The sequence below is a fragment of the Hibiscus syriacus genome, unplaced genomic scaffold (assembly GCF_006381635.1).
Source record: "Hibiscus syriacus cultivar Baekdansim isolate YM2019G1 unplaced genomic scaffold, ASM638163v2 tig00110123_pilon, whole genome shotgun sequence".
Lineage (NCBI taxonomy): Eukaryota > Viridiplantae > Streptophyta > Magnoliopsida > Malvales > Malvaceae > Hibiscus > Hibiscus syriacus.
Genome location: NW_024062599.1, coordinates 1,313,334 through 1,329,519, shown reverse-complemented (window position 1 = coordinate 1,329,519; position 16,186 = coordinate 1,313,334). Strand labels below are relative to the sequence as shown.

The 16,186-nt window shown below is 33.8% G+C and overlaps 1 protein-coding gene across 1 annotated transcript; it reads right to left on the bottom strand.

Moving 5' to 3' along the window:
• Nucleotides 1-1,062: 1,062 nt before the first annotated feature.
• On the bottom strand, nucleotides 1,063-2,473 carry LOC120215548. The gene is made up of 4 exons (XM_039213205.1): nucleotides 2,375-2,473; nucleotides 2,032-2,155; nucleotides 1,695-1,834; nucleotides 1,063-1,320 (listed from the first exon to the last, which is right to left on the bottom strand). Exons 1-4 carry the CDS (start codon nucleotides 2,471-2,473, stop codon nucleotides 1,063-1,065), a joined length of 621 nt encoding a protein of 206 aa, XP_039069136.1.
• Nucleotides 2,474-16,186: the final 13,713 nt, after the last annotated feature.

Genomic DNA, 16,186 nt, shown 5'->3' with positions numbered 1-16,186 from the left:
AACACACCTTTGTTCGTGTTCATCTATTTATTAAATGAACATAAAATATTTTGTTCCTACTCGTTTGTTTAGCTTAACAAACAAACATGAACGAACGTCATTGATATGATTTCGATTGTGTTTTTACTGAATCATATGATGTTGCTCTATCGTGATTCTAGTAAGTGCTTGCACTTGCTCGCTTAGAACCTGAAATTATAACTTGTAACATGATAAATAAAGATAGAAATGTAAACGATGTTGAAGGATTGGTGATGTGATGGTTATAGTAATTTGGAAATAGTGTGGAAGGTAATAAACTTGCTCCAATCCTAAACATGATGCATCACATTCAACTTCAAAGATTTTAGTAAAATCAGGTAAGGTAAGTAAAGGGGCATGAGTTAAACAATCTTTAATGGAATTAAAGGACTTCTCTTGATCTTCACCCAAAAGAAGTTGAAATTCTTCTTGATAACTCCCGTCAAAGGGGTGGATAAGGTGCTAAAATTGGGTATGAAACGACGGTAGAAGCTAGCGAGTCCGTGGAACTCCTAAGTTAACTAATGCTTGTGGGTCATGGTCATTGTTTAATTGCCTTGACCTTCTCTTGATCCACTTCTAATTCTTTAGAACTCATGATAAAACCTAAGAAAAGAACTTTGTTAGTGCAAAATGTACACTTTTGTAAATTGGCATAAAGCTTTTATTTCCTCAAAACATACAAAACTGATATGAGATGTAGAACATATTTATTCATAGATTTGTTATATATGCTAATATAATCAAAATATACCACAAACAACTTACCCAAGAATGGTCTAAGGACATGATTCATTAACCTCATGAATATGTTTAGTGCATTAGTTAAGCCAAAAGGCATAACTAACCAGTCATAAAGTCCTTGCTTTTTCTTGAATGCAATTTTCCACTCATCACCTTCTCGCATTCTTATTTGATGGTAACTACTCTTAAGATCAATGTTACAGAAAATGTTAGATTCACTAAGTTCATCCAACATATCATCTAAACGTGGAGTAGGATGACGATATTTTACTGTGATTTTGTTTACTGCACGACAATCTACACACATGTGCCATGATCCATCTTTTTTGGCACAAGTAGAACCAACACGACACAAGGACTAACATATTTCCTCACATAGCCATTTTCCATCAATTTGACTGCTTTCCTTTGCAACTCTTTAGTTTTTTCGAGGTTACTTTGGTAAGCTGGTGGATTCAGAATGGTAGCTTTAGGAACAAAATCAATTTGATGCTCAAAACCATGAATAGGTGGCAGCCCACTTGGAATCTCTTCTGAAAATAAGTCTTCAAATTCCTGCAATAGTAAAATAATAGAATAAGGCAAATTTGGGTTAAGGTCATTAGTGTTTAAATAGTTTTCCTTGTACACGAGTACAAGTACCATCCTTTATGAAAAAAATCACTTTTTATTTCCTTTCCCCTCGTAAAGATACTGATTTTCTTTCCCTCATCTTTTTTATTCTCTTTTCCCTCGACTTTTCCCTCACTCTTTTTGGCTTTCCCAACACTATCGCTCAAATGGATTTGGTCTTTGTGGACTTGTTTTGGTGAAAGTGGGGCTAAGGTGGTATTCTTCGCTTAATGAGTGAATGTATATCGATTGCTATATCCATCATGAATCACTTGTCTATCAAATTGCCATGGCCTTCTGAGTAGTAGATGACCAACATGCACCGGAACGACATCACATAACACCTCATCTTTGTATTTTCCAATGGAGAATGAAATGAGAACTTGCTTGGTGACTCTAAGTTCCCCTTCATCATTAAGCCATTGTAGCTTGTAAGAATGTGGATGCTTTGTTGTTCCTAGGCCAAGTTTATATACCATCAAAGTACTAGCAACATTAGTACAACTACCTCCATCAATAATGACAAATCATATATCCCATTAACATGGTAGCTAGTATGAAATATATTCTCGCGTTGTTCATCCCCATTTAACGACTTGCACACTTATGCTCCTTTTGACTATAAGGGCATCTCATTCAACAACATAATCTAACTTTTATTCTTCTTCGTCTTTGATGGGAATGTCTTCTCCTTCATCCTTCTCTTGGTCTGTTTCAATCTCCCCATCATCTCAAAGGAGCATAGTATTGCGGTTTGGGCATTGGCTAGCAATGTGCCCTAGCCCCAAGCACTTAAAGCATTGTACATCACAGGACCAAGCGGGATTGGCCGGACTCTTTTCTTTGCTTGTTTCAGAAATAGGCTTGTTTCTCTTGGGTGGTCCCTCTATTTCATTAAAAGGAAATAGAGAACTCTTTTGTTAGGGCTTTGTCCCCATTTTAATGTAAAACTCCCATAGGTAAGTGAAGTCCTCTTTCTCTTGAGTTGTTTCCCCACCTTCATGGCCATATGCACCATGTCTTTAATCTCCACATAATGTTGCAACGCCACAACATTGGCAAAGTTAGGATCAATACCCGCTAGAAATATTGCCATTGTGGCTTCTCAGTCTTCGTCTATGTTGTTGGGATTGCCGGTACACCCCATGATGCAACGAAAAAATTATCAGACGATATCACCAGTGATTCAACTACAAAAAATCAAATTTGGGAGGAAATGATGCGAAATTCACCTCGGGTTCCTGGAATAACATCAAACCAACAATCATGTCACAAACATATCAAATCCTAAGCCTCCACGAAAAAGTGTCTCAGCCTTTACTCAGTTCAGCGGATTGAGAGCAAATTTTTCTTTTCCGAAAATTGTTATGAAGAAAACAGTGTAAATAGTAGAAACGACTGCTAGGCCATTCTTTTTCTTTTTATAATGTTGTTGCCCTAATCCTTAGGGTTTAATTTTGAATTTTATTAAAAGAAGTATAATTACTCTAATTATATAATTTTAATATTTTATTTAACATGTTAAGTATAATATATATATATATATATATATATTAATGTCAATCATACATTTTATTTATGTACAATAAATTTGTACATGTATAACTCATTTATTATTTGCTCATCTCAACTCTAGGGTGTGACCCTATAGGTTTCTTTATTAGTAGTAATATTAGAACCATTCTAATATTACAAACAATGTGTAAGATCTAGCAATATATATTTGTTGTCTAAGTTACAAGAAGTCATGATTCTATGTAACCTCTTCGTGACTAACTTATTTATGTATTATATCATTTTATTCTTTATATATAAAATAGGAACAAGTCCTGGAATAATCACACGTGTATAGCCATTTAATATTTCTTGATATCTAGAGTAGATTACAATAAACGAACAACTTATGACATCTCATATCAACCTGTTCGAGCATGGTCATGTGTTTATAGTCTCACTCAATCAAGTGGCCTGTGATATAACTCCTATTACGTAAGATGAATCCTATCTTTATCATTCAAACCCCACTACATATATCATGTATGTTCAACATCAGTCTTTATAGTGCAACCAATTATGGAGCGAGTTTGACTGTATCAAAACACACGACTATATATGTTGAGATAGTAATGATCTTAAGTCTGAAGATATACATTTAGTCACCACCATTAGCAATGTTGTGACTGTCACATCATAATCCAATAAATATGCTTATAACGGGTCAGTCAAATATGTTATTCTCTAACAACATAGTCTTGCATCGATTTTGACATCTCTATGTCAATGACAACTCATTCTCATCAATCAACATGTTAGCCTTAAATGTATTATTATTGTCCATGCCCATAATAATACTTGACTAAGGACCTTTCAATAATAATCATATTATTATATGGACGTTATTATCTTTTATTTTATTTACTACATAGAAATATAACTAAAGAAAATTAAAATATTTCTTTATTCAATAAATCAGGTAAAGAAAGTATATCAATACAATCATCACATGATTGATCTTTGAGCATACTCTGACATATGTTAGCATGAATCATGGCCACCTCCATCTATTTGTAATAGTCTTCCACGTTCCAATTTCCTTGCGTGAGATTTTGAAGCATATTGAACAACTCACGATGATAGTGGGTTAGAATGCATCACCACTTTCTTCTTATTCCAATTAGAGATAAAACATTCTCCATTTATCCTTCAACTAGTACTAATTTGATCCCACCAAATTAGTGCATAATCCGTAAACTCAATAGCAGCGAGTTTGACCTTCTAAAGTTCATAATAGTTGTGGCACTCAAAGATGTGCTCAGCCTTATTTTCCCATGCTAGGTAAGCCTTGGGATTTGTCTTGCCTTGGAAAGGTGGAATGGAAATCTTTATGTTGCTAAGGTTGTCATCCATTCGTGGATGAAACCTTTGAGGTCTCACACCTTGATTTCCTTGTAGTGAGGTGTGCTCTACTTCTGGCCCTCCAACTTCTTCTTGGTAGGCATCATCTCCTTGATCTTGCCTTTGCCTCATTGGAATTTTTTTATCTTTAATTCGATCTATTATTTAATAAATTGGCTTCAATTCTTCCCTCAATAATTTAGTCAACTCAGGAACCATTACTTGCATTTGTAGATTAGGTACACCACCATCAATTTGGTCGTCATCTTCTCATGAAATATGAAAAGTGTCTCTAGAATGGTGAGACATGATTAGTAATAAAAATGAATAATAGCCTCCCCAACACAAAACCTATCCAATTCACTCCAAAAGAAAAGTCACTCCCACTCGTGTTTCACTCGGGATGGATTTTACCCTTGATGTGCTCTCTCGCCTTTTACCACTCTTGCTCAGTTTTCAAGTCCTATAGGAACTTCCTCAAGGCTTGACAATGCCTCTTTTAGAATTCGACTGAAACAAAATGGTTAGTTAGTACGAAGAAGTGTGTAGGGAAAAGAGTGACTTTACTTTTTGTATTTTCCTTTTTTTGAAAATTCTTTTTTTTAATTTTTTTACTAACCCGAGAGAGAGAAAATCGATCTTACCGAGTCTTTGTAGCTCTAATACAAAATGATATGATTTTGGTTTTATTGTTACTGAATCATATGATGTTACCATGTTGTGATTCTAGTAAGTGTTTTGCACTTGTTCGCTTAGAACATGAAATTGTAACTTGTAAAATGATAAAGAAAGATATGAATGTAAACGATGTTGAAGGATTGTGATTTGATGGTTATAGTAATTTAGAAATAGTGTGGAAAGTGATGGAAGTTGTAGTTTAACGAAAAGGAAAGATGGTGAAGGTGATGGATGTTAATGGCGTGGAATATGTAGGGATGAACGAAAGGTGGATTGTGACTCACTAGCTATATGGAGCTAGGAACCAACAATATAAAATGATGGTTTGAAATAGTAAGGGATGGAACGTGACCCTCTAGTTATAAAAAAGCTAGAAACCAATGTTATAAACAAATGAAATGGATAAAGACCATAAGAACAAACTTGAACACGATAAAGTTCTTTAAAAGAACTAGAAAGAAAGCAACTCTCAAAGAGGAGTTTTATATATCAAAGTTGTGTGTTTTAAAATGAAGAAATGGTGCCTATTTATAGTGTTCAAGTCTTAATATGAATACTCCAAAAGAAAATGAATGCTTTATCTTAATGGTGATGAATGCACTTAAATGGCTTGTCTCTTCTCTTCTTCCTTGATAGTCGAATATTCTAGAGAAAAAAAGATGAATTTGGGCATATTTTAGGTTGAATGTAGCCACATTTTTTTCCAAAAGGAGGAAGATTCTTGATCTTCCATGGCTTGCTTTCTTATGAAGGAAGAAAGGATGAATGTGGACATCTGAATAAATGTAGACAACCTCACATCTAAGGGGGAGTGTCTCTTGGAATTATATGCTCATCCTCATGCTAATTACCCTTATTGAATGTCATAATATTATGAATTAAGAAGGCCTTTATTGCATGTCCCTTTTTAGAATTTGAAAAGTCTCCAAAGTGGTGATAAAGAAAGGCTTGAATGATAGAATTGAATGCACGTCTCTCATGTAGAATATAAAAGGTGAATCTCATCCCAAAACGTCCATGTACCTAGACATAAGGTTAGTACACATTCAATCTTGAAAAAAATAAAATAAAATAAACATGTCATGCAAACATTAAAGGAGCTAGTTTAATTAATGAACCAATTTAATGAATGAACTAGTTTAATTAGTGAACTAGCTTTATTTAATGAATAAAATACTTGAGTGAAATAGTTAGCTTAAAGGAACTAATGCCTAATGAACTACACGCTTGCATTAAAGAAACTACATGCTTTACTGAACTATGTGCTAAATGAAGTACATGCCTGAAAGATGTAACATGTTTATTTATTTATATGAATTTATTTTATGCAAACTTAAATACTCCTGCAAGTTCATGCACGAGTAAAAGTTGGTAGTCCTCCCTTAAACATGGTGTTTTCTTCCTCACGACCCAAGCTTGGCAAAATAAAATTTCCATGCCTAATAAATATTGTTTACATAGAATTGAGAGTTAATATGGAGAAAAGGCCCATTGATATAGTAGGTTGTAAAAATCGACATATTGTTTAATAATTTTATAAAGATGAAAGGTGAGATCCTAAGCTCGAGCTCCTGTTGTTTTTCATGAGTCGTCTCTGATAGAAGTGTGGTTTAATAAATGAAATTGATTTGGGATCATGGGTTTTCGACGAGGACTTTTATAGGATGGAAAGAGGGTTTCTCAGCCCATCCAAAAATATATTCCAACTCCTATATTAATGTGGTTATCAATAAATATTATAATAGGAACAATAGGAGATTCATTGGAAAACTTGATGATCACATGAGAGGAGAGTTGTGAGATCTTTTGAGACAACTAGAGTAGAATCTGTTGAAACTTTGTAACTTTGACATGGTGGTTGGAGGTTGCCAAACGATAATAGTCAACAGAGTGAGAGACCATCGACTATGGGTTGCTTAAAGGGTTAGGGTTTATTTTCAGAAAAGTTAAAGAACAAAGCGTAAACGTTAAAAACCAATTCAAATTTTACTAAATGAAACTATCAAGTACCATACGCGACCCGTTACATTTGTGGCTTTTGTAACTCAATACCATTAAATTGTAATTGACTCAACAAACTTCTAACTGCTTATTCAGCAAATTAACTAATTCATTAACAATCCAAATATTTTATTTATCTAACATTCACCCTACTTCTTCAAGTTTCTTTTCTTTAGGCATCAACCATACTTGATGCCAAACTCAAAACATGAAATAACAACCATGCATGATAGTAAACCAAATCAGTCAAATATGAACCAAAACATGAACTGAGTTGAAGAACTAACAAATTAACAAACAAAAAATACACTTATACTACAGCTCTCTCTGCTCTCAAGATCAACACTAGCAACAAGTAACTTTCAACAACAATCATAACAAACTAAGGTCACCCGTAAAAACAAATTGCAACTATGTGAATGAACACGTGCATCAAACATCTGCATATCAATAAGAAAATATCCAAATTCTCTAAGGTAGTTTCTCAACAAATTCACAATTAGTACTATAGGAGTTGATCAAGAGGGCATTAATCCATAAGCTTGAATTGATGCAAGATTTGACATGTGAGCCAACTAAACCTTATTACTATCTAATTGTAGATTCGAGCAACAACTTACTACCAATATTCACAAAGGAAAATAGTATTACACTAAAAAACAGACGCGATAAGTCTCACCATAGAATTGCACTGAAAAATGATACGACTGTGAAATTTGATGTAGCGAACCTCTAGGTTTGTAACATTATCCATGTACACCAAATTAACGTATGCGAAATCGAAATTTGAAGATCTGAGACTCTAATATAAAATAGAGAAACTATGAAAATAATGGAGATGACATTTTCGAAAGAGACAACATCATACCAGCCCGTTGAACGACGTTAAAAGCATCATCTCAAACATAGGTAAACGATGAGTGCAAAACAAACAAAAAAGAGTTCATCGTCGTGATGCATGTGTGCCTCAATAACTGGAGCAAAATAGACAAACAAAACATCAATCGACGACGAGCGAAGCATGAACAAACCACTCTCAAAAGACAAATCAAAGATGTGAAGGGCAATGATGATTCGATGGAAGAAACAACAATGACCGAATTAATTTAGAATGGCAGAAGATGAAAATAGCGGCAGCGAATGAAGAGATTATTTGATTGAGAAGAAAATAGTGACAGTGAATTAAGGTAACATTCAATTAAGAAGAAAATAATGGCATTGGATGAAGGCGAGAAGGAAAAACAATGAAGAAAGAAAAAATAGCATCGGTATCTTCGACAAATGATACCATGTTTGAAGTCAATTTGCCGAATGCACCAGTGTCTGATAGCTTCTATTGCCAGAACTATCCGAATTGTAGTAGCTCGAACAACTGGGCTAAAGGTTTCTTTGAAGTCACTACCCGCCTTTTGAGAGTACCCTTTAGCAACCAATCGAGCTTTGAGTCTATTAACAGAACCATCAGACTTTCTTTTTTACTTTAAAAGCCACTTATATGCTACAAGCTTTCTATTTGAGGGTAAGTATTCCAGCTCACAAATTTCATTTCGTGAAGATTATCATACTCTTCTTGAATGCCTATTTCCAATCAAGATGTTTGAGAGCCTTGAAAACATCACCAGGTTCTTTGTTTTCGACTTCAGTGATAAACACCTTTGACATAAATACTCTTGCTTTCCCCCTTGTAATCATAAGATGATTTTTTGAACGGTAGTTTGTTGAGAACGCATAAATGAAACAATTTGATGAGAATATAGAATTAGAGGACAAGAAGATGATGATGGAGAATATGGTGAAAAATCAGAAGATGGTGAATGAGATTGTATTGCAGAAGTTGATGATGGTGGATGTAAAGGTGATGGAGAAATTGATGATGATGATGATGATGGATGTAAAGGTGATGAGGAAGTTGGTATTGGAACATTGAGAAGATAGTAAATAGAAGAATAATGATGAGATGGTAGAAAAAATTATGTGGAAGCATTAGTGGGTGGTTGAACAAAAGGTGAACTAGGTGAAGAACATAATGTATGAGAGTCATGCACATGTTAAACTATTACTGCTGGTAAGGATGGTGAGGCATGTTGGGCTGTTAAGGGTGAATTAGGTGGCTGATGGGAAGATATTGGCTGATAAGAAGATGTAGACATAGAACTTGACAACAATAAGGGGAACACGTCTAGGCAAGCTATGATTATTACTTGTGATGGGAAAGGCAATACATTTTTTCAAGTATTACCAATGTTTGACTCATGTTGAGGAGATGCAAATGCCTGTTTAGCACAAAATGGAAAGACATTCTCATCAAACCTAACATGTCTTGAGATATGAACACCTAGATTGTCTAAACATATATACCCTTTATGAAAAAATGAATACCCTAAAAAAGTACACGGCTTAGACCTATATTACAGCTTGTGTTTGTTGTAAGACATAAGTAAGGGATAACACAAGCACTCAAAGTTACAAAATCAACCCCATCATTTGATTGTAGTACTATTTTGAGCTGATGTGTAGGGGTAGGATAGTCTGTGCACTATGTCTTATTCTTTGAAATACCCTTGTAAAGCTACAAAAACAACCCCACCATTTGATTGTAGTACTTTGAGCTTAACTCCAAGTTGCCTTTCCACTTTCTAGTGAAATTGAACAAACACACTTTTGACTTATGATTTCTGCTTCAAAATATAAATCTAGGTACACCTTGTGCATGCATCAATAAATGCAATATAGTAAGAAAAACGTTTTTAATAAACAGGAGCAGCTCCCCAAATATTAACAGTAACTAACTCAATAAGATTACTATACACTGTAGATGAAGCAGAAAATGATAGTTTATGCATTTTTCCAAACTGACATGCTTGGCAAAGATGTTCATCTTTATTTCTAGCAACATATATATTATAGTGTTTAGAGAATTCAATAAGGACACCTTGTGAAGGATGATAGAGTCTTTTATGCCATAAATTGAAAGATTCTACATGAGCATCAGTAAAAGAATAATTTTGGACACTACTATATTCATTAGACTTATTGATACTACTATAGTAGCAGAGAAACAATAATTATGCAGATTGACATGATCAACAGACTTATTATTGTGACCAATAAGATTATATACACCATTACACTTAACACCTTTGAGCATTGTTTTCTTTGTGTGCAAGTCTCTTACTTGACAGCATTTGGGAAAAAACTCAAGAAAAAGTTGATTATCTTGAGTAAACTTAAATACAAAAAGAAACTTTTTAGCAGTTCCAGGAACATATAATAAATTTCTAAATTTAAATTTTTATCACAAGTAACAAGATAGACAATCCACTAAATTGTATAGGTAAGAGATTATAATTTCTAACTTGAATAATTTTAGAAGTAGAAGCAGTAGTTTCAAGTTGTAAGTTGGAGAAGTGATTTGTTAGGTCATGAGTGACACAAGAATTTGGATAAAAAATATTTTCATCCATTACTTCTAATGTTGCAATAAAAGGTTAAGGATTGATATGAGGTTGAGAGGATGTTGCTGCAGTGAGTTGGGCATTAGTTGAACAAAACCAGGTTGAGAACTAGTGGTGGATGGTTTGAAAGTATAACTGGATGAAACTAAATTGAAAGTCAGCATTAAATGATTGGCTTGAGTTATTATCTAAGTAAAGTTCTGTGAACTATTTAAAACATGAGTTGGTGAGTAATAAACAACAGTGTAGAGAGATGCAACAGTAGGAGAATTTGTACTATAAGAGCAATTATTACCTTGAACAACATAGTACTTCCTTTCACTATTATTTAAGTTGCTCCTAAATGATTCATTCCTAAAGGATTCATTTTTGAAATTCATATCGAATCTGTAATAACAATGTTCTACTAGATGACCCATCCTAACACAAAGTTGACAGTCATTATCTCTTTTAAGCTGATTAGACTTAGATTCATCATGAGTTTGAACATGCCCCATATTACTTTTAGAAGTCAAAACTTGTAAGGGCAGAGAAGAGAAAAACTGTCACACTTGTTGATAAGTAGCAATATGAGTAGAAGATACTATATGGCTACTCAAATTAGTTTGTCTAGTATCAACATCAAACAACACAATCCTAAAAACATTTACATTAGTGGGTACTGAACCAACAATAAGAACAGTGATAACAGAATCATACTCAGGTGGAAGTTCATTCAAGATGACAGTCACATACTCATGTTCAGATATACTCTGTTATCACCACTATACATTATGTATAAAGTACTCCATATCTTAGAGTCTGTATTGAAACCAATTAAATGAGTGGGTACTGAACCAACAATAAGAACAGTGATAACAGAATCATACTGGTGGAAGTTCATTCAAGATGACAGTCACATACTCATGTTCAGATATACTCTGTTATCACCACTATACATTATGTATAAAGTACTCCATATCTTAGAGTCTGTATTGAAACCAATTAAATGGGGTAGGACATTTTAACTCACAGTAGAGAAGAGACAAGTAGCTAGAGCTTCATTTTGTTCCTAAAAAAGACTCAAATTAATAATTGATTCTTAGTTAATTATAGGGGCATATACTGAGGTGGAGGAGACACTTTACTGTTTATGTACCTTTGCAACATATGAGTCTTAATAGAAAAACAAAAAAAAAATGTTGATGCCACAACAAGTAATTGTTGTTATCTAACACCATGTTAATTTTCTTTGTAGCAAGGAGTCTAGAAGCACTGTAACCCTTTAATCTAGCCTGACCAAAAGATTGATGGATTATGATCTCACACAAGATCACCGAAGTGGTTAACCTAAAATTTTTCTTTTTAAAATAACTACAAACCGTGATACCTAAAAATTCATCCATAGTAATATAAAATAAAACTGAGTTACAAGTACGGGGGAGCTCTTAAATCATCCAAATAATACAATATCTTTAAATCAAAATAGAGTTACGTCTGAATACAAAAAGAGTTTACAATAGTACAAGCCCTCTAATATAGATCAAGATGTACTGTAATGATCTTTGCTTAGTTAGAATATCCGGTGATGATAAAGCTCCATGAACGATTTCCTAAAAACCTGCGTATAGAAACACATTCCGAACGCTGAGCTTACGAGCTCAGTGCCACGCTAACAACTGTACTATAATACATGCATTCACTAAATTTGCATGCTATTTGTATAGGTAAGAAGAAAAGGAAATACTAATATGACATGTTGAGATAGGCATCATGGTGTGGCTGAGGGTTCTACATCTTTGATCTCACACACCCCACTAACCTTCCTATATACCATTGGGTATCTGGGGTGAGATCTGAAACTGCATCGGAAATGTACGTGCGATCAACTTACTCCATCAAGTCTTAGGGCTTCTGCGCCCAGCTAGTAGATGAAGTGCCTTGACACTAACTAGGATACCTGAATAGTATGGTAATTATATGCTAAAGTAACTCGGGTGTCTTGACTGTATCCCGAGAATCAGGAAAGGCTAGTTCTATTTCATCCTAGTTGTTATTGTTTGTAGTTGTTATGAGTCTATTACTATTCTCACTTGTAGTTTTATTTCATGGCATTCTGGTATTATTGGTTCCCTCAAAATTATCCCCTTAAAACTCTTAGGTTTCTTACCCAAAACTATTCGTGGGTATCGATATTAAGCCCCTCAGTATCGGAACTAACCTCTAGGTATCGATACTACTGACTTATTGAAAGCTGATAGGAAAAGGCTAGTATATCTTGGGTATTGATACCAAATTTGGCTTCGATGTTTTGAAAGATACCTAAGTATTGATACCCCTATTGGGATTATCTATACTATACCTCGATATCTATACTTCCAAAAGTACTGATACCAAAAATGGATACTAGATTCTTCTAGGTGAACTTGGTATCGATACCACCCTACGAGTATCAATACCTTACCTAAAGTATCGATACCCATTGCATGAGTATCAATACTTCTTACCTAAAACCCCTTTGTTTTTAGCGTATTAAGAACAAAATCAATATTTTTCTTCCATTACCACACTCGAACTTAGAAATACATTGTTTTGGGTATGAAAATGCCTCCCCAACACTCCTATAAGTCTTATTGAGATTCTCAAATGTTATTAAAGTGTTTGACATATTACAGGGGTTATAATAGGTCCATTAACATGCTGAGAAACACTAAATGTTGAATCTACCATGAACATGCTTCATAACTCATAGAAGCTAACCAAACGCACCTAATGTCCTACATATGGTATAGTTGAGTTAGAAGTGAGTTACCTTGGAATCTTAAGCTGCTGGAAACACTCAAAGTTCAACCAAACACTAATTTCTTCTTCCCCTAGACCTTGGAGATTTCTCCAACTTCTCTCAGTAGGCAAGAGTCAAACACTTGAGTTACTAGCTTGATTTAAATGTTAAAAAGAGTTTAAGAACACTTTCTAAGTCTTAAACTCTCTGAAAACGGATTGAAACACTTAATTTCCATAAACCCCCGTAAAACCATATTTGGCTACCTTAGTGAAATGAAGAGATTGAAGTCTTGATTGATTGCTTGGAGGGAGTAGATTAAGATTCTTACCTTACATTTTCCTTGTTACACCTGGAAATCAAAAGAGTTACTACCTTTTCTAACTTAGGCTTGAGCAAGAAGATGAAGCTTTTGGGAGAGCAAATGACAAAGGATGGGGGAAAAAATGTTTAGGTATGAAATCATCCCACATAAATGAGATTCAGCCTTTTAAATAGAGAATGTGTAAATCTCACTTTTGGTCATTCAAACTTTAGTCACACTTTAAAAACACCTATAATCGCCAATTTTTACCCCTATATATATTATCATTAATTATGATAAACTTAACAAAAAGAGGAAAAACAAAAATCAATATACAACTTCCAAGGCATTGAATGCCTGGGTGTTTCTGCCATATCTACTATGCTGTCATCAACAGTGGCCACATCTCCCTTCCATTATTGTCACTACTATCCCGATTCCTATACCACCACTTGCTCCAAAAACTCCAAAAAATCATATCAATGATGACACGCATGAAAGAAAAAAAGGAAAATGTAATATTTTATTTGTATGATGGGTTATTATATACCAAAACCAACCAATATAAAGGGATCCTCTCCCTTCAATTTTTACAGAGGAAAATAAATACAAAAAAGTATTTTTTTTTCATTTTCCATATTGGAATCTTCAAAAGAATAAACCAAAAACCGAAACACATTCGAAAACAAAAAATAAATAAAGAAAAGAAAAAGAAAGAGAAGCTACCTCTCGGTCGAAGTTTCACGACGGTGGGAATCTCTATCGGTTAATCTGAGCGGCGAGAAGGTTCTTCGTATCCCCAGGAGCAACATATTTCAAGATCGACTTGTTCTAAAGGTAGACAGAGGAGATCAGAGCATTGAAAGTTGAAGTGTTCATATCCATTTTCGTGGAGTTAAAAGTCGATTCTTGTAAAACCAAGGTTGGATCCATGTTGTCGATGTCAAGGCCAACCTCCCCGTGTTTTTTTTCCCAATGGTCATCAATGATGACGGCTAGTGATGCTCGATGCTACAGTAGGTGGCGATGCTCTCTATGTTTTTTGGAAAAAGAATAAATAAGGGTTGAGAGAGTTTAAGTTTTTTTAAGATTTCGGGTTGAAAATGAAAAAAAAGAGTTGGGCTATATACTAGGAGTTTAGGGTTTAAATACTCACAAGCCACTAAACTTTTACCGCCTATTTGCATTATAGTCCATGTTTTTTTAAATTCTATTCCAAATTTAATATCCTCATCCTATGATTTGCCCCTGTTCTTTTGTTTGTTGACATGATAGGTTAAAATGGAAAAATACATTATAGTCCCTCTACTTTACCAGTGTTTTACATTTAAGTCACTAGATCCTTTTTTATTTGCTTTAATTTCGAACAGATGTTTTGTGTTGTTTTAATTTAGTTATACCAATACACTTATATTAACCACATTATAGTCACATATATGGAAATAGGTTATAAACGTAAATATTATGCATTAGACATTTATACTATAGGATCTATACTTTAAATATAATTATGATAATTACATGGAATGCTATATTTTATAATATTTCTTTTATGTTTTAGTTTCCATATCTTTGTGTTGGGATTTTTAGATGAAGCTCAATGATCAACCAAATATTTTGCCAAGAGGGGTTGAAGTGGATTTGAGAGAAATTTAGGGACTAAAGAGATTTAAGGATGAGAAAAATGATGCACAAATATTTATAGTGGTTCGACTTTCTCAACCAAAGTCTACATCCACTACTTTAACTCCTTACCAAGGATTTTCTAACAAATTCACTAATTTGTTCTTTCTTTTTCAAGGACAAAGATATAACCTTTACAAATCCCTATCTTTTCAAAGGAAGATAGAACCACTCCCCTTTTACAAAAAATAAAATATGTAAACAAGAAAACCTCACAAGGTAGGTGTTTACAAAATTAAGCTCACTTAAAACACTAATATTTACAAGAGAAACGAAAAACAAAATGAAAAACTCTTCTCTTATGTTTGATTGCTTGAATAGGTGTTTTAAATATTCTTCAAGTGTCCTCAACTTGTTTTTTATAGGTTGGAATGTGTATATGGCCGTTTCTAGCCGTTGTGGATGATTTGGAGCTGATGAGGAATATTTTTCTGCAAAATAAAACTACCCAGAATAGGGAGCATCGATACTACTTTAATGAGTATCGATACTACCTTTATAATTTTTAAATCAACAAGCCGTTGGGCTTGACTAGTATCGATACTATGCTCATGATATCGATACTACAATGTAAAGTACAATGAATTATTTTTGAAAATTTCGAACAAATTCAATCAAGTCCAAAAACATTTTTCCTTAATTTGTTATATCAAAACATTATAAAACATGGTTCAACAATTTCCCCCTTTTTGATATACCAAAACATTTGAATTTTTTTTGGCAAAACTCGCCTTAATAAAGTATTTAATAAAAAAGAGCAATGTTTGGAAAAAGTTAATGCTCCCCCTTTTTCATTATTGAAATTGAATTTTTCAAACCCATACTTCTCCCCCTTTTTTGTTATATAAAAAATAATTCAACTTTAAAGTTAAAAAATAACAATGGAGAGTAAGTGGTAAATTTTAATAGAAAATCATTTGAAATCAAAAGCTCCCCCTCAATAAAATCATTCCAAACAAGAATTTTACTTTAAAGAGCATGACACTTAAAAAAATTGAATTTCAGCAATGATGAACAAACATGTAGTAGCAT